This window comes from Paramisgurnus dabryanus, chromosome 10, assembly GCF_030506205.2.
Source record: "Paramisgurnus dabryanus chromosome 10, PD_genome_1.1, whole genome shotgun sequence".
In the NCBI taxonomy this organism is placed as follows: Eukaryota; Metazoa; Chordata; class Actinopteri; order Cypriniformes; family Cobitidae; genus Paramisgurnus; species Paramisgurnus dabryanus.
Genome location: NC_133346.1, coordinates 4,658,267 through 4,675,711, shown reverse-complemented (window position 1 = coordinate 4,675,711; position 17,445 = coordinate 4,658,267). Strand labels below are relative to the sequence as shown.

General features: G+C 41.3%; 2 protein-coding genes across 4 annotated transcripts in view; one reads left to right on the top strand and one right to left on the bottom strand.

Annotated features, from left to right (window-relative positions):
* Nucleotides 1-12,888, top strand: part of setd1ba (SET domain containing 1B, histone lysine methyltransferase a) — a 16,456-nt gene extending 3,568 nt beyond the window's left edge. For 2 of the 3 annotated variants that reach the window (XM_065261836.1, XM_065261827.2), the window contains 15 exons: nucleotides 239-509; nucleotides 1,294-1,415; nucleotides 2,271-3,302; nucleotides 5,241-5,993; nucleotides 6,212-6,391; nucleotides 6,525-6,618; nucleotides 6,736-6,941; nucleotides 7,129-7,216; nucleotides 7,314-7,700; nucleotides 7,780-9,129; nucleotides 9,302-9,477; nucleotides 9,589-9,714; nucleotides 9,903-10,022; nucleotides 10,098-10,235; nucleotides 10,316-12,888. In XM_065261836.1, coding sequence (XP_065117908.1) covers nucleotides 239-509; nucleotides 1,294-1,415; nucleotides 2,271-3,302; nucleotides 5,241-5,993; nucleotides 6,212-6,391; nucleotides 6,525-6,618; nucleotides 6,736-6,941; nucleotides 7,129-7,216; nucleotides 7,314-7,700; nucleotides 7,780-9,129; nucleotides 9,302-9,477; nucleotides 9,589-9,714; nucleotides 9,903-10,022; nucleotides 10,098-10,235; nucleotides 10,316-10,489 — 5,217 coding nt within the window. In that variant the 3' untranslated portion in view covers nucleotides 10,490-12,888. The remainder of the gene's footprint in view (nucleotides 1-238; nucleotides 510-1,293; nucleotides 1,416-2,270; nucleotides 3,303-5,240; nucleotides 5,994-6,211; nucleotides 6,392-6,524; nucleotides 6,619-6,735; nucleotides 6,942-7,128; nucleotides 7,217-7,313; nucleotides 7,701-7,779; nucleotides 9,130-9,301; nucleotides 9,478-9,588; nucleotides 9,715-9,902; nucleotides 10,023-10,097; nucleotides 10,236-10,315) is intronic. The other variant, XM_065261843.2, reaches the window with a different exon arrangement.
* Nucleotides 12,889-14,754: 1,866 nt separating this feature from the next.
* Nucleotides 14,755-17,186, bottom strand: car15 (carbonic anhydrase 15). Its single transcript, XM_065257660.1, has 8 exons — nucleotides 16,971-17,186; nucleotides 16,807-16,857; nucleotides 16,542-16,718; nucleotides 16,127-16,272; nucleotides 15,952-16,044; nucleotides 15,805-15,871; nucleotides 15,553-15,713; nucleotides 14,755-15,467 (listed from the first exon to the last, which is right to left on the bottom strand). Exons 1-8 carry the CDS (start codon nucleotides 17,023-17,025, stop codon nucleotides 15,258-15,260), a joined length of 960 nt encoding a protein of 319 aa, XP_065113732.1. The 5' UTR covers nucleotides 17,026-17,186; the 3' UTR covers nucleotides 14,755-15,257.
* Between the last annotated feature and the right edge of the window lie 259 nt (nucleotides 17,187-17,445).

Genomic DNA, 17,445 nt, shown 5'->3' with positions numbered 1-17,445 from the left:
CCAGTCACACCCCCCTGACACACGCATGCATTTGTTGCTTTTGAGTACGCAGCGTTTGACAGATCGCCTCGTACGTTTTACCATGCAAGTATTTATTTATTTATGAATGAATGACTTTTGTGTTTTTGTAACGATTTGAGATTCAGTAAACCTTCAAGACTGTTCCGACTTCAACAGATGGAATCGGGTTTATTTTCACTAACCCCAATTAAACCGGCGAGTCGCTTTATTCCCCCAGATCGATGAATGTTACATCGGTCGCGTGCCGCCAAAGGAGGTCACGTTCGCCAGACTAAACGACAACGTCAGAGAGGGATTTCTCACCGACATGTGCAAGAAATTCGGCGACATCGAGGAGGTTGAGATTTTGTACAACCCGAAGAACAAAAAGCATCTCGGAATAGCTAAAGTCGTGTTCGGAACCGTCAAGTCGGCGAAGGATGCCGTACAGAATCTGCACAACACGTCAGTTATGGGCAACATCATCCACGTGGAGCTGGACCCCAAAGGTAGGACCTTCGTTTGTTTAATTACATCTTTAAATATTTAACTAGTGCTTGTAACTCTTAATATCTGTGCGGAATTAATATTGCACTAAGACTGCGCCTGTAATTGGATTTTTGAATGGGCTGTTTATAAGGTCGAGTCACGTGGAAAAATGTACGTCGGTTGCTTGGTAACGAACCGTATTGGCTTGTCAGCTGCGGAGGGATTTATTGTTGTGTATGTTGACATACTGTGTTAAAAGATGCAATTGTAACTTTTTATTTGTTTGTATTTAACAGTTTATAGCTACATAATACATATTTTTAAACCACAGACATAAATATTGAGATAATAAATGGTTTAAAGAGGTAAAGAGGTTATGTCTAGTTTCGATGTTGAAGTACAAATGGACGTTTTAAAAGAAATGTTAAAGCTTTAAATGATTTTAGACTTTGCACTGAAAGAAAACCACAATGTACCGTCATTAACCTTGTAAAAGTGAGATCCTGAACACAGTGTGACAGCTGTAGAGGGTTCTCCCCTCTCTTAAAGAGACAGTACCCTTTTATCTGTTATCACTGTATTTTATTAGTTTTATACTGTCATTTTTACTTTGTATATTAAGTGGTAAAGCTTAATGTTTTACAAATGCTTCATAATTATTTGTGTTGTTAGAATGTATCTATTTTATGTTAAAAAATCTCTGCAATTCTGATAAATGTGTACCACAAAATGTTTTTAGTATACATGTTGATCACATAACTTAAATAGCATATGTAATGTATAACTTTTCATCTATTTGTATAGGCGAAAATCGCCAGAGGTACTTCCAGCGTTTAATCAATGGAAGTTATACTCCACTCACACTTCCGGTTGGTGGGGAAGAAGCTTGTGAAGTTTCTCCACGGAGCCTGGCTGAAGCCCTGCTGGTAAAATAACACTGTACCATTTCTTTAATTAAAATCAGATGCAAGCAGTTTATTACAGAACAAGGCATTAAGTCGGATTTAGCTATGAATGCATTTACACATTTATATAATGTAATTAATAAATATATACATTTTAAATAAAATAACAATATATATTATATTATATATAATATACAGCAGTGGAAAGAAATTTGCTGCTCATTTGAAACATTATTTTTATTAGGAATTTGGCAGAAATGTTGTCAGAAGTTGACACAGTGAAACTAAAAAGATAGTTTGACTTAAGCACATACCTATAAATAGTAATTTTAGAAAAACTCAAAATAATTAAGTAGTCTCTTAATTTTTTTCCATGGTTGGATATTAAATAAATATATAATATTTATTTACACTTTTACAAAATTGTTTTATCACAGTTTATCATTTTTTACTTGCAGAAGCTTTGATTGTCCACAATCTCATGGCATGCTAAAATGTTTTAATTTTTAATCTGCTAGATAATTCATTGATTTTACATATTTTATTGTAACACATGGTATATCATACAAAGAGATACTATCCTAGAGAAATCCAGTTTATCAGTGCGGCAAGTGGTAAAATGGACACTGGCTGAATAACAATGTAATAACTGCGACCAGCAGAGAACTGGAAGCAATTGCAACATGCACTTTGAACAGTCCCCTCAGTTGTAGCCATTATCACACAGTGGGCCTATGTAAATGCAATGAACTGTGGCATAACTAATCATTGTGTTTGTACAGCATATAGTGTGTCAAGACATAAAGACAAGCTTCTGCATAAGTGTCAGTGGTGTTTAATCGTACAAAATGTGTTTGTTTCTCACTCCATCAACAGGCATGTGAGCCGTTGCGAAGGCTATCTGAAGGTGGTTCTTCTGCGGTCACAGGCACTGCTACACCAGGCAGCACCAACACACCCGTGACTGTGGATACGGCCTACTCTAGCCTAAAGCAGGATACGCCGCAGTCCCAGGGTACCCCACACACCCCACGCCAGACTGGCACCCCATTCTCTCAGGACTCAAGCTATTCTAGCAGGCAGGGAACTCCGGCATTCCAGCCTAACCGTGCGGAATCCTCGGGAGGCTACAAGTCGAGAAGGCATGAATCCAAATTCCAGGACGCCTACAATCGCAGACCGGAAAGGCACTACGTCCATGGCACTGGAGGTGCTCACCGTGGCAATGTAGAGCCCTCTTTTAAGCAACATCAGCCACCTGAGCCGCCCTCCCCTGCATTTATGCACACGCCTCCACCGCCAGCCAATGCGAATTTCAAGACTGCTTTCTCTCCTTATCAGCCCCCGATGCCCCCTGTGTACCCCCACACGGAGCCCCCCTTCCACCAGCCCGTTCAGCGGGAAGTGGATTACAGGCGACCCCCTCAAATCCCTCCTCCTCCGAGCACTGACTTTATGCCCGCTTGCGACCGACCCACGACGCCACCAATACCAGAACAGCCCCCCGCACCACAGTCCCATCCGACTACACCTCCCCCTTCCACGCCCGAGCCCTGTCCTTCACTGGGCACTCCCACCCAGGAGTTGGAACGTAACAGCTTGGACTCCCGCATAGAACTGCTCTTGAAGCCATTCTTGAATGAGCGTGGCGACTCGGACAATGAGGTGCGCATGGACGGGAGCCCGATTTCTTCGTCGTCCTCGCAGCTATCACCTATTCCCCCTTCTCGTCCCTCACGCCCTTCAAGCACTGGCCTAGAAGACATCAGCCCAACTCCACTGCCTGACTCTGATGATGATGAACCTATCCTTGGTACTGCTTCCCTCCTGACGAACTCTAGGGCAATGTCCCCCTCAATACTGCACAATAAGAGCTCTACGGGACGACCGCAGACGCCGACGGATACGGTAAGAACTTGGATACATCTTGTCTATACTTTAAATTGTGCAATAATTAAATTGAAGATTTCCTTGTGCAAAGTAAGGGCAAAACTTTTAACTTTGGTAACTCACACCCGATAACTGAAGGAGACATAGTTCACATAAAAATGCGTAACCAGAATCTCATCCAGTAATACTACCACTAAAAGGATCATTTGGATTTGGCTTCACAGCTCAAATAATAAATGGGCTTTTACTTAATAATTCATGTGCTTTAGTGCATTAACAAAAAACAAGCTTCACATTTCGGTTTTAAAGCACCCATGTACATGTCCCAATTTACTTTTATTGTGCAAATGTTATTGTAACCACAGTTTTTTTCTCCTTTTTTTTAAAAGAGAGGGCAAAATCATGTTTTGTGTTAATAGACATTTAACCACAAATGCTGTTAATAGAGCTAAACTTGTTTTGGCCCCAAAACGCTTTTCTAATGGAGTTTGTGGTGCTGTTGGAGGGTTACGGGACCCAGGGAAGACACAGCTGCCAACCACATTAATTTTTCTTTTAAAGGGGCCTCTACTTTCTCTTGTTTCTGTATCACCAGTATATGTTGATGAAACTGTGAAATCCGGCCACAAACCTGTTTCACATGCTATACGTGTTTTTTCTTTAGTATTTATAAGGTATAGCATGTAAAGTCTCACACATGGAGGCATGCGCACCCATGTATTGTGGGCTTCAGATGTACACTGAGGTCTAGGTGGAACTTTAATGCACTATATTGCACCACAATTTTACACCACAAGATTGCATTTTTTTTCTTATCTTAGCTGTTTGTGACACAGTGCCAAATCTGAGTAAGTTTCACACATATTTCGTTTAAGCTGGTTTAATCAAAATCCTGCTTAATGATTTGTATAAAGCTGCATAGCATTCCATAAAATAATCTAGGATTCAGGATTCTCATCTGCAGCAGGGATGTAAATACAGAATGCATCATACTTGTAAATTAGCTTGTGTTGTGTTTGCCCCCCAGCCTTGTACGCCTAACACGTGTAATATGATCCTGCCGTCGATGCCGCTTGTAAATGACACACTTTCACTTCCTTTTTACTCTGCTTCAACAGAAACAATGCCCAGCCGTTACGCTTTACTTCCTGCTTCTTAAAACCTGGACCATCAGGATATTCTTATTAAACCTGTCAAACCATCATTTTTTGTCGTCATACCTGAAAGTGTTTGGGTACTTGAATTTAGCATGTGTTAAACCTAAACATTATTTCGATTGATAATGCATTAAAGTTGGTTTTAATGGTTACATAATTGCAAATAGCTTAGAGAATTGTGCCGGGAATGCTCTCTAGTAGTAATATCAAAGCGTTTAATTTAGCTGTGTGGAAGCAAATGTAAGCTGTTTTGACTATACATTATATGGTAATAAATGAGTTCATAGTACTCAATTACTGTTTGGGCCTTTTAAAAATATGTAATTAAAAGTGTTTAGTGACACCGGTTAAAGCAAACATCACTACTACGATTGCTCATACAACTGCATCGGGTTAGCACTTTGTTCACATCCCTAACCCTATGAAGTCTACTTTGTCACTTAACTTCTCTATCAAATATTGTGGTTATTGCTTACCAAGAGATTTAAAGTAAACTTTTTAGGTTTGTAAAGAAATTAGGAATTTAGAGTTTGGTTACTGACTGTGCATGCTATTTCAATTGAAAGACGATCTTTCTGTCTAAACTAGATCTAGGGCTGATCTATTTTTCATCCTGTTTGCCTAGGACAGACATGCAAATTAAGCAAAATTTACCTTTTTTTTAAAGCACATTTGCCTACTGGGGTTAATACTTCAGGAAAACAATTTATAGGCATAAACCAAGGAAATTTTTTATGAACAGCCCCCGTTTTTCAATTCTCATTAGTTTGCAACCCTAATCCTGAATTTTCTGACACAGGGCCATCAGTCCTCCGGTGAAGACATGGAGATATCAGATGATGAGATGCCTGGCACACCGATTGGCAGTGGGGACTGTGCCAGAAGCATTGTGGTCAACTCTGCAGACCCCATGCAAACCATTCCCATGCCCCCACCAGGGTTTCCTCCCCTACCTCCTCCACAAGCTGGTTTCCCCCTGCCACTACCTCCACTTCCGCCCCACTCAACCGTTCCGGGTCCCCCGCATCCGCACCTGACCGGCCCTCATCCGATGCTGCCCCCAATGCACCCCTTTCCCCCTGGCATGATTCCCATTATGCAGGTGGATCTGATGAGCTCTCTGTCACAGTGGAGTAGTGTTCACATGTCCTTCCAGATGCAGACCCAGATGTTGAGTCGCATGGTGCAGAGCCAGCGACCGTATCTGTACCCCCACTTCATGGGCGGAGCAGCTGCAGCTGCCGGAGCTGCAGCATTGCAGTTTGGTGGTCCGTACCCACCTCCTTCGATGGTTGGTGCCCCCGCTGGTACTGTTGGACATGGGCAACCCTGGCCTGTACCCAACATTCCCAAATTCAACCCTGCTGTACCCCCGCCAGGCTACGAGCCACAGAAGGAAGACCCGCACAAAGCCACTGTGGACGGCGTACTTATGGTTATAGTCCAAGAACTTAAGGCCATCATGAAACGAGATCTCAACCGCAAGATGGTGGAGGTTGTGGCCTTCAGGGCGTTTGATGAGTGGTGGGATAAAAAAGAACTTTCAGCAAAGGTGAGTTCAGGTTTTAAGCCTGTTTAAAAATATATGGTCGATAGAGAAAGTAGCTTCTTTGTCAAACATGACCTGCTAAATGAGATGTTTATTTTTTTGTAGTTAAAGCCAGTTGACAGGTTTTGCAGATTATTTTTTTATAGATAATTCATCAAAAGCATTGTTTATGTTTTTGAATGGTCACACTCATTTTTAAAGACTATGATCTGTGTCTGCAGACCACACTTACACCTGTGAAGATGGGCGAGGTTAAAGAAGAGGAAAAGGAACGTGCCAAACCCAAAGAAACTTTATCCTCTAGCTTGATGGAGAACTGGAACAAGGTCGAGGGTCTGGGCTTTGAGGGAATGGGTCTCGGCATCGGATTGCGCGGTGCCCTACGGTTACCATCTTTTAAGGTACCAAATTGTATTTTTGTTAGTGTTTGACATCAGCTTTGTCACATTCTTGCCCTTTCCTCCAGTTAATTTGAGACACTGCTGTGTTATTGTAGTTTTAAGGTGTCATCAGTCATCTCACATTTGTTTGCAGGTTAAGCGGAAACAGCCCCCTGAGCCGACATCCACCATTGATAACAAAAGGGTTCGACCATCCACACCTGTGGACGATGAGCTGGAAGATGAAGGTGTGTCTGCGTCTTGCTGCATTATCTTGCCCTGTTTATATGCCAGATTTAACATAAACACAGAAAAATGGCTTTATATGGTTTTATCTTAACTGACTCACTATGGTTGCATCTCAGAATCAGAAAGAACGGATCTTCGGCCAGATGGATCTAGACCGGATGGTGGTGGTGCTGCCTCCGCCAAGCGAAGGCCAGCTAGACCTCTGGAGCTGGACAGCGAGGGTGAAGAACAGGAGGAAACATCTGGTAAAGAAGAGTCATCACTTTCAGAACATGAAGAGGAGCAGGAGGAAGATATCTCTGAGAGGTTGTCCCCTGGCAAGGTAATCATCAATCTTCTTTGTAGGCCTGCATTTGGGGGAAATGTTAGTTAGATGACCCTTAAACTATTTTAATAGTTTATAAAATTACTTAAGTGATATGACACTAATATCTTCCTATATAAGCATCAAGTAGTATTTACAAAACATGGTTTATTTGAGCTAAACCTAAAAAAACTTGTCCTCTAAGGTTATGGAGGACGATGAAGAAGAAGAAGAAGAAAACAAGAGTGAATCAGACTCCAGTGAAAGTGAATCATCAGACTCATCAGATGATGGTAATGACTTTGATTTTATTGACCAGTCTTAGTGTTAGTAATGAATATTGTGCCATCGTGGTCAGTGTAATGACCCTCCCCATATCTCCTTTCTCAGAATCTTCTAGCTCATCGTCCTCCAAATCTGGTTCGGATTCCTCTGGAAGCGATAGTTCCTCCGTTTATGAATCAAGTTCAGAGGAGGAGGAAGAGGAAGAGGAGGAAGAAGAGGAGAAAGTAGTAGAAATTGATGATGAAGATGAAGACGAGGCACAAACCTCATCATCATCGTCATCATCTTCACCCTCATCTTCTATTGAAGAAGAGGACGTAAAATCCCCTAGTACTCCTACAGGACCACCACCACCAGAGGAAGAGACGACTGAGTTGAGTAGGGTGGAGGCATTACAAGAAGCAGAGATCATTCACAAACATATTGAACAGGTGAACTCAGGCAAGCCTGCTCTTGAAAACTTTAGGCCCCCATCACCCAAAGAAGTGCCAGGTGAGAATCTTTATTTTTTGTTACTTGTAAATCTCAGTTGTGTTGTGTCAGATAGTAATTGGTTGACATCTTTTCTCAGTGACACAAACAGACACTGACTTGGAGGACAAGGTTCCAGCATCCAAAGCTTCAACAAATCTGGAGGTTGTTGGTAGTTTGCGGCCGCCTACCCCGACAGGTTCGTTTGCTGACAGTGATCAGGACAGCAGACCAAAGATCCCAGTAGAGGAAGAAATTCCTCGAACCCCTGGTCGTGATGGCCCAGTTCCTCTAGATTCAGAAGCCTCAATCCCTCGCTCTCTTTCTGCTTCCTCCATGCACCTTCCGCTTCCCCCCAATCATGTGCTTGATCCACGGCCCATTCTCCCGCCACAAGAGTCTTTGCCGGACAAGCCTGTTCGTGGGCGATTGCCTACAGAGGAAGACATCCCACGGACGCCGGGGAGAGACCTCATGGACAGACCACGAGGATTGGGCAAGTCTCAAAGCACAGATACTGTTCCAGTTACACCAGGCAGTGATACTCCTCTAACAGGTAACAGCTTAAGCTCCCCTCACGTTCTCGGCAGCCCCTTCTCTTACCCCGCCCAATCCCCTGTACTCAGCGCTGGCATTCCTCGGACTCCGGGTAGAGATCTTACTTTTACTCCAGCTTTCCCTGACTCTACTGCTTTAGCTACGGGCCTTCCCATTCACAGAAAGACTTCCTCCGAGAGCTTGGAGGAGAAGTCTCTTTTCAAAGAGCCTTTACTCAACGCCTCTCCCCAGGCCAGCCTACCTAACAGTGCGGCTTCCTCCCCTTTCCCTGGTGCTCCCCTTCCTGCTGCTTTACCTCAGGAGCCAGCTCTGCCTCCCCAAGGCTCCTCTCCCACTTCTCTTGAGACTTCCTCCACCGCTGTTCCAAAAGACCTACCTGTACCATTGATAGATGTTCCTATGTCCTTAGATGCTACTCCACCCAAGAGGAAACCAGGACGTCCCAAGTCTAAAAAGGTGCCTGTGGTCATTCTTCAAGATGTTCAAGAGCTTTCAGCCCCACCTCCAGAGCTACCTGTTAATGACTTGTACCCCGAGACCTTCAAAGAAGCAGATGACGACTCCACAGACATGGCCATGGAGGACAAGGAAAACCAACCCCAGACGATCACTGACGACAGGCATTTCTATGTGGAGGAGCCTATTCAGAAGACGCGTCGACAGCGACGTGGATGGCAGGAATTGTTGCTCTCCATGCATGTCCCTGTGGCGCCTCAGCCCCCCAGTTTTCAGCCACGCTCAGAATTTGAAGAGATGACCATCTTGTACGACATCTGGAATGAGGGTATAGACGAGGAGGACATCCGCTACCTTAAAGTCACGTATGACAAGATGCTTCAGCAGGACAATGACAACGACTGGCTGAACGACACTCTCTGGGTCCACCATCCTGATATCCTTCACTGCTACAACTTTACTGTCTTCATTGTGCTTAATAATATGCGTTTTTGTGTGCAATTGTGTATTTTAGCGCTAATTTGGAGTTTTTATGTGATGCAAAAGGCATTTTGTGTTTTAAGACCTTGTGCAATGTGAAAAGCTGTATTTTCTTAACTCCTCTGAACCTACCAACATGGGGATTGTAACGGGAGCAAAGCGTAAGCGGAAAGAGGACGGCATACGGGACCACGTTACAGGCTGCGCCCGCAGCGAAGGCTACTACAAAATCGACAAGAAAGACAAAATGAAATATCTGATCAGCTCACGCCCAACGTCAGAAGAGCCTGACGTGGACACTCAGGTGGGCATTAGGCATCAAATACTGATGTTTACACTCAATTTGTCTAAGTTTTCTGAAGGAACTTCCTTTGATTTTGCTTGTTTGCATGTGTGTGTCTCTCCACCCATGCAGGGTAAAAGTATACCAGCACAGCCCCAAGTGTCTACGAGAGCAGGTTCAGAGAGAAGATCTGAACAGCGTCGCCTGCTTTCATCCTTTAGCTGTGACAGTGACCTCCTCAAGTTCAACCAGCTCAAGGTAAGACAAATAACAAAATCTTATTTTAAAAATAATATTTGTTTTTTTTGTATTATAAAAATACAGGCTATAATTAAACAGTACTGAAATGTTAAAACATTTTTCCAATTGTGATGCTCATGGTGACATGACATTGCCTAAATGCTTATCCCTAATATGAACCCTAACGATTAACAAATTCCTTGCAGTTTCGTAAAAAGAAGATCAGGTTCTGTAGAAGTCACATCCATGACTGGGGATTGTTCGCCATGGAGCCGATTGCTGCTGATGAGATGGTTATTGAATATGTTGGCCAGAATATTCGACAGGTAGGCACGAAGACAGATTTCCAGCATTTTTAGCAATCGGACGATCCGTACCTAACTTGTTTTTTGCTTTTATAGGTTATTGCAGACATGCGAGAGAAGCGGTACGAGGAAGAGGGCATCGGCAGTAGCTACATGTTCCGCGTGGATCACGATACGATTATAGATGCAACCAAATGTGGCAATTTCGCCCGCTTCATCAATCACAGTTGCAATGTGAGTTAACCACCTTACATTTTTTTGAAAGGCTAATACTGAAAACCATATTGACCATGCCTCTTCTTGATGTCTTCCAGCCAAACTGTTATGCCAAGGTCATCACTGTGGAGGCACAGAAAAAGATCGTCATCTACTCCCGGCAGCCAATAAATGTCAACGAGGAGATCACCTACGATTACAAGTTCCCCATCGAGGACGAGAAGATTCCTTGCCTCTGTGGTGCCGAGAACTGCAGAGGAACCTTAAATTAATCCTGGTTCTTAAAACATGCACTGCCCAACAAGCCCAGACGCCCGGTCTTCTGGAGACATCATGCCATAACCTACAGAGGAGCTACAGAGGAACCAGTGGGTGCGAAGAGACGCATCCACTGGATATATTGTGCAGCTAAGTGTCTAGGACTTCTTTTTGTACTTAAACAATTGTTTACGATTTAAAGGTGCTCTTTTAAGCATAAAAGATGAGTTTTCTACCACTCTTCCGTTCACCTCAAGTAAACGGAAACGGACATATCCCAAAATGTATGCTAGGTTTGTCGTTCCCTTGGAGCTCCTGGTCTTTGTCAGCCCCTTTTCCCTATGCAGTTTGGAAATGGAGAGACCTCAGTTTTGACCCTGAACACTTTAAGCTGCACACGCCTGTCCCACACGCACAAAAGATGTTTTCTTTATCTCCCCATCTTTTTATGTAGATTAATTTATGCTAAATAAGAAATTTAAGCCTACGTGGGTTTTCACAACATTATGCAAAAATTCTACCTAGACAGATTTCACTGTATTGTGCCCGGAAAGGTTTAGTATTTTTGACACTAAACGACGATTTATCCTCAGTTTGTGGAACGTTCAACGAAAGCACACCTGCGTCGGCCGCGAAACAAATGAGCAGAAAAAAGTCCACAGCTCAGGCAAATTTAGACAAAGTGAAACGCTCCCTCCATTAAACTTAAGCCAGCACTGCATATGTGATATCTAGGCCTTTTTTAAAGGATCAAAAGCAAAGCAAACCATACACTACACTTTATCTCTCGTTTTATCAGACTTTTTTTATACATTACTGTGATCTGCATATAAGCGTTTGCACCGCCCCCTACTGGCTATACGGTGCAAAGACTGAAAGCTGCTTAAATTCAGATTCCAACAACACTTAAACTGCACGGCTTAGTATTAATTCTGCATCTTCGACTCAAGACTACGGTTTGCACTTGGCAGGAAAACATGCGGAGGTCCAACTGGCTTCGTGCACATTAAGTCACTTAAGGTGCTGAATTTTTTAATAGTGTGAAGGAATTCTTCGTTATAGACGATGCTGCTGACATATGTTGCTTTTTCCTGAAGCATCCTGGTTCATTTTAAGAATGCAAATCCAACTGCACTGGTTTCAGTCGCCATGACTGGTTTTCAAAGTGTTAAGAGTTCAGTACAGCGAATTCAGTGAGGTTCCCCAATTTATCAAATAGAGAAAATTTTATTACAAATCTATATTGAATACATCTTTATATCTGACCAGTGTTGTGGATATCAGGATATCCCGAAGTGTTAGGTCTGTGAATGGTGTAAGAGCTCCTCTGGTTGAAGTCAACTTGAAGTTGTCTGGTACGAATCCAGAAGATCAAGCAGTTGAATACAGTGCCAAATATGTACTTGGGGACCGTTAAGTGTCACAGCTCCAAGGGCAAACCTGCTTTCCACTTGTATAACATGACCTGATTATAGATGGTATCCAAAAACTCGCTGGTACTTGTGTTATTCTGTTGAGGTCCTTTAGCATTTTGCTCAGTATTTAACATTCAGAACGTGTTTAAGGAGCCTTTACGGCTTTACTCGGCCAAATTCCCCCCTACAAAAACAGAGGACTTCTCATCTGCGAGGCAGCGTGTTGTCACTGTGTCTTTCTCCCTGATTTGGTTATGTTTAGAAATGCACTAGAGGCCTCCACCCCATGTCTAACCAATGGGCGCTCACAAGTCCGAGCTGTAAATCTTGTCCTTTACATTAGATCGCTCACAGGGTAAGGTCTCCTGTTTTTTTGTTTTGTTTCGCTTCTCTTTCTTTTAAATATGTTTATATTGTACAGGATACGGTCATTTGTATAGAGGAATGAGGCTTTTTTATCTCGACGGGGAGTGACGATGCATCGTTCTGCTTTTATGAACGACAGACGGAGTATTTAAAATGATTTTTTTTCAGGGATAATTCTATGAAAAAAAATGGGTTAAAAAGTTAATTTAAAGAAAATGATGCATCATGTACATAAAACAGATTTGTACTTCCTTTTGAAAGATTGTTTCTTGTGGAAACGTCTTTTTTCTGCCCGTTTTCCTTTGGATTCTTATGTGTAAATACTTTAACTGTGAATATATAAATATAAATATATATATATTATATATTTTTGTTCCCAAGGATTTGATACAGTGTCACGGCTCAGAATGGTCTGTCTGACATCGAGTACAGAGAGCTGGAGGCAGTATGTTCAGCTTGCGTCAAGCTTTACTCTTTATTTTTTGGTTGTAAATTCTATGAAAATCTGTTTGCAGTGTGGACTGGGGGAAGCATTATCATTCAGAAATGGCAAGGGACAGACCCTGTCTATTTATTATACCACAAATGTATGGAAAAAAGATCATGGAAAATAAAGGATTTTTTTCAAACGGTCTTACTTTCATTCTTTTAATCTTATGTAAATGTCACATGTAAGACGGTAAGAGGTCTTGAGATGCTCCTATGTTGCCTCATCTTGATAGGGCTTGTGATGTTCTGATATAATAATTCACCCAAAACTGAAAATTTATTGTCATGACTTGCCATAAAGACACATGAAATCCCATTTTACTGCTGCTCGCGTGATGGATAAAAAGTATTTATTGCAATGTTTTAGAAGTGGTTTACAATCAGTCCACCAATGAAATTTGAACTTAATATTGACTCTGTTAGGTAGCGTTAACGTAGCTGACTCCTTGAAAAATGCATTGGTTATCAACATTTTTTTTGTCCATATTCATTCAATGACTCCGCATCATCTGTATTAAGAGAAAATAATCACTTAATCTGATATTTAAAGTGAATAAAATAGCTTTGACAGCCCACTTACAGGAGTAAGATAAACAACCGTCTTACTGGGAAAAGCAGAACGTGGACCAAACCACTGTGAGGCAAGGTAGGGGGAATCATAATGTTTCTTGAAACTTAAAACGCACTTTCTCTGCCCCGTTTGCATTTGTATTGTTTTACTACTTAGAAAATTATTTAAAGTACACGTCTTTATATTATTTATAATTCACGTGGGGTTTAATGACAATTTTGTGTAAGACAACCCTTAGATGGGGGACCTGTTTCTGCCCGGGATTTTCACCTTTGGGTTTGAGTTTTCAATTACACGAAGCTATTAAGGGCCGTTCATATTATAACCTAACGATAACTATATTATATCGCTCGCGAGGCGCACTACGCAAATTATTAACATTCAATGGCATTAACTAATATTATAGTATATTTCCTTTAATAAAAACGCTTTTTAATGTTCACATGTCATTAAATGTATAAATATGCTGTTCTTGTTGCATTAAGTCAGCGGGAAAGTTAACCAGTAGATGTCCTCAACACACTGTGTTTCGTGTAACTCTTAACAGTAAATCTAGTAGTTTGTGTAACTCAATCTAATATCTTACCTTTTTTGCGTAGAATTAAAAGCATTATGTAGTCAATTTCACTGCAACTGCATCAGCGCTGGATATCTGAGGTAATTTATGTAATGGTCCTCAGCAATGAGCTTCTCCGCCGTGTCATCTCTCTTTTTAAATGCGCGTGCACTTAAAGTTCAAATAGATTTGATTGGCTGTTAATGGTTTATCAGTTAGAGAAAAATGACTTAGAAAGTAATCGTTCATTGTATCTTTATCGTTATAGCTGTGGTGTGAACTACGATTTTTTTAGTATAAAACTATTTTAAAACTATATTTTTATAGTTATCGTTATAACGATCATTTGAACGGCCCTCGGCTTGTTCGACTTCATGCAGCGGCCGCAAGAAGTACTGACAGCGAATGACGTCAAAGTACCGCGAGAGCGATTCAAAATTAGTCTTCTCCGTAAGATTTCTCGAATCGCTCTCGCGGTACCTTGACGTCATTTGCTTGTTGGTTCTTGCGGCGTCGCACGATCGCCAGGGAAGCCTGTAATAGAAGTCTTGTTGACTTTGTCTGTTTGTAAGCTTTGATGACATCATTAGTTTATTGTTAACAATGTATAGAATAGTTTATGATGTCCACTTTTAAACAGCAATTGTTTTTTGAGCACTTGTGAATGACCTTACTGCTCGGCTTACCAATCCTAGTGACCTCAATAAAACGCAAAACAAGGGTTCTTTGTGTGACTCTGTAGTGCCCCCTACGTCAGTAACAGGGTGTGAAGGGTATTGCCACTAACAATAACACATTTCTGTGTCCAGACAACATAGTAAAAAAAACAATCAGACTGATTTATTTTAAATTTTATTTTATTTTTAATCATCATAACCATCACCACTATAGTATATACACACATGAAATATTTTTCTTTTGAGGTAAGCTTGTATTTTTCACAGAATTTTGATGTGTTCTACATAGATATATTGTATATAGAATAACAAAAGTGGATCTTGTGTGGTCTATATGCTCTACTCAGTAGTAGTTAATCTCAATCCTGTGCAACGAAATGTGATCTTCATGCTATATGGTGTCATTCACAATCCCTCTAAACACTGCTGGTGGGTATATATGACTTGGGAATTCTCCCTATAGGGAAAGGCTTTGGGTGATCATGTTCGGTAATAATGAATAAACCACTCATCCGTTAACCATCCTGGTTGGAATAGTGAATGAATCACAGCATGCATCAAACAGACGTATGATCCAACATCCAGCAGCTTTGACTACTTAACATTTACTCCTGACTCGATTGAAAGATACTTTCTGAGTAGTTTTGAGGAACCTAATATGAAGTGTTTATTTGACACCAAATGGAGCTCAACGTCCTGTGCAAAACGCTAAAGGTTTAAAAATCCAAAAAGCTGAAGAACGTTGAAAAGATGAAAGACCATAAGATGAGAAACACTGTTGGTGAGCATCTTAGCATCTTTAGAAGCATACACAGTGCGTCCGTAAGTTGGGTGGATGTGTCTGTAGTTGTCATGCAGAAGAACCTGGTCATCATCATCTTCCTCAGTAGAATATATGCCTCTTACAAAACGTTCAAACTGATGAAGAAAAAGTATTCTTAGAAATGTCACCCAAAATGTCTTTCAGCACATCAACAAAAACAACATGATCAAATGGTCCTACCTGACCCCATGAAATATAGATGGGCACTTCATACACGGTCCACAGAACCACCTGTGAACAGGGTGGCGTTGTGAGACTACCATGATATCTATAATACTGCGTGAGGTTGTTCTGCGGTAAGAGATTTATCAGAGGAAATGGTGTGATCAGTTTGGTTTGCCCTACAAAGTGAAACAAATGCAATCCATGATCATTACAGCATCACATGGTTTGGAGCAACCAATCAAAGCTTATTGCCTACTCCTAACCAACCTTTGTGGGCAACAGAAGGAAGAGCACTTGAGATGGACTGGAAGTTTTCATTGTGCAAATAAGTCACCTGTGGTATAGCAAAGCAAAGCATAAATGAGGAATAATTATAACATTACATGATGCAGATAAAACAAAAAATTGCCTTACATCAATGAAGATTCCCAGCACTGCAAGGCCGGTTGGGTCCTCCAATGCAGATTTCAAATTTGGATGAGTGGATTTGATATTGACTATGTGCATCTGTTAATTAAAAAAAGCCACTTTTTGGTAAAAGGTAAGGATATTTGTATTTGAGATATGGATGCCATGAAAAAAACTAAACCTCCATGGGGAACCTCAGGTGATCCAGTGTGTGTTCCGATCCATTTGAGGAGAGACTTCCCCAGTGAAAATGCAGCTGGGTGGTGCGATAAGTTCCAGGAAGCCCTCCGCCACTCACCTGCATCCCATCACCAACCTCCAAAACAACTGCACACAAAGACATTCTTCATTCTGAACCCAGTGATAGATGCTTTTATTCAAAGTGACTTATGGTGCATTGTAAGGCATACATTTATTATCAGTATGCATGTTTCTTGGGTTCGAACCTAGGACCTTTTGCGCTAGTAACATAATACTCTACCACTGAGCTATACAATGCTACACCAAGATCACAAGCAGAAAGCAAAGAAGCAGAAAGGGTTTTCATTATAGAACCTTACATACAAAAAATGGTTAATTTTTAAGAGCGCACTTACCGGAGTAACCCTGATTTATGAGCCTCCACTGGCCTTTATGAGTAACATTAAACCCCTCCAGTTGCAACAAGTCCAAAGAATTGTTCTTTATCAGATGATGATTCAGATTGATGGGAGAATGATGGCTGTCCAGAAGCGGATGGCAGGAGGGGTAGTTGTCACCCCAAGCATATGGATCTACCAAAAATGTTTTTCTCATGGTTACATCTAAATGGAGTCACTGATATGACCAATTTGATTGGAAAAGAAAATGAATTAAACTCACCACAATGCTCATCATCATAACAGAATTCTGTAGAATCCGAATCAAAATCACCTTATAAGTCAAAGACAAAAACAACTACATTTCTACAAGACAAAATAACATTTCATCTCTGACAGCAGTTTTTCCCACAAAAAATAAAGAAATGAATAAATCTCATCACTCACCATAACTCTGTGCCAATAAAACCACAGACAACATCAGCATCAGAAATAACATCATGCCCTTATTAAACAAGTAGTAGATGTAGTCCTACCCGTCTCGCACCCCAAAAACACCAAACGCAAAGAAAACCCGCGGTTTAAATAGTGATCTTCATGAATAGAGGTAGGATGTCAGTTTTCTCTCCGACTGCGCTCATTTGAGCGGCACGTCAACTGCGCCCGTCCACAGTCTCACACAAATACCATTTGTTGAATGAGGACCCAGCTAGACATACTGAGCATATGCATTGAACCAAGCTATTTAAAGTTTAATAAAATACATCAAACAAACAAAAAAATTTCTATTGGCAAATTGCACATAAATCCGAGTTTGATAAAGGTAAAAAGAAGTTAATCTAACCAAAAAAAGCTACATATTTATTAATAAAAACTATTACTTACTGAAAGATTAAAGCTTGCACATTGTAAGCCACACTAG

Bases quoted from the DNA above. Each gene is read 5' to 3' on its own strand.
- car15 (XM_065257660.1), bottom strand. From the start codon at position 17,025: ATGATGTTATTTCTGATGCTGATGTTGTCTGTGGTTTTATTGGCACAG. The intron at 15,872-15,951 runs GTAAGGCAATTT...GCTATACCACAG, and splicing joins TGCTGGGAATCTTCATTGAT to GTGACTTATTTGCACAATGA. The intron at 15,468-15,552 runs GTAGGACCATTT...TTTCTTCATCAG, and splicing joins TCTATATTTCATGGGGTCAG to TTTGAACGTTTTGTAAGAGG.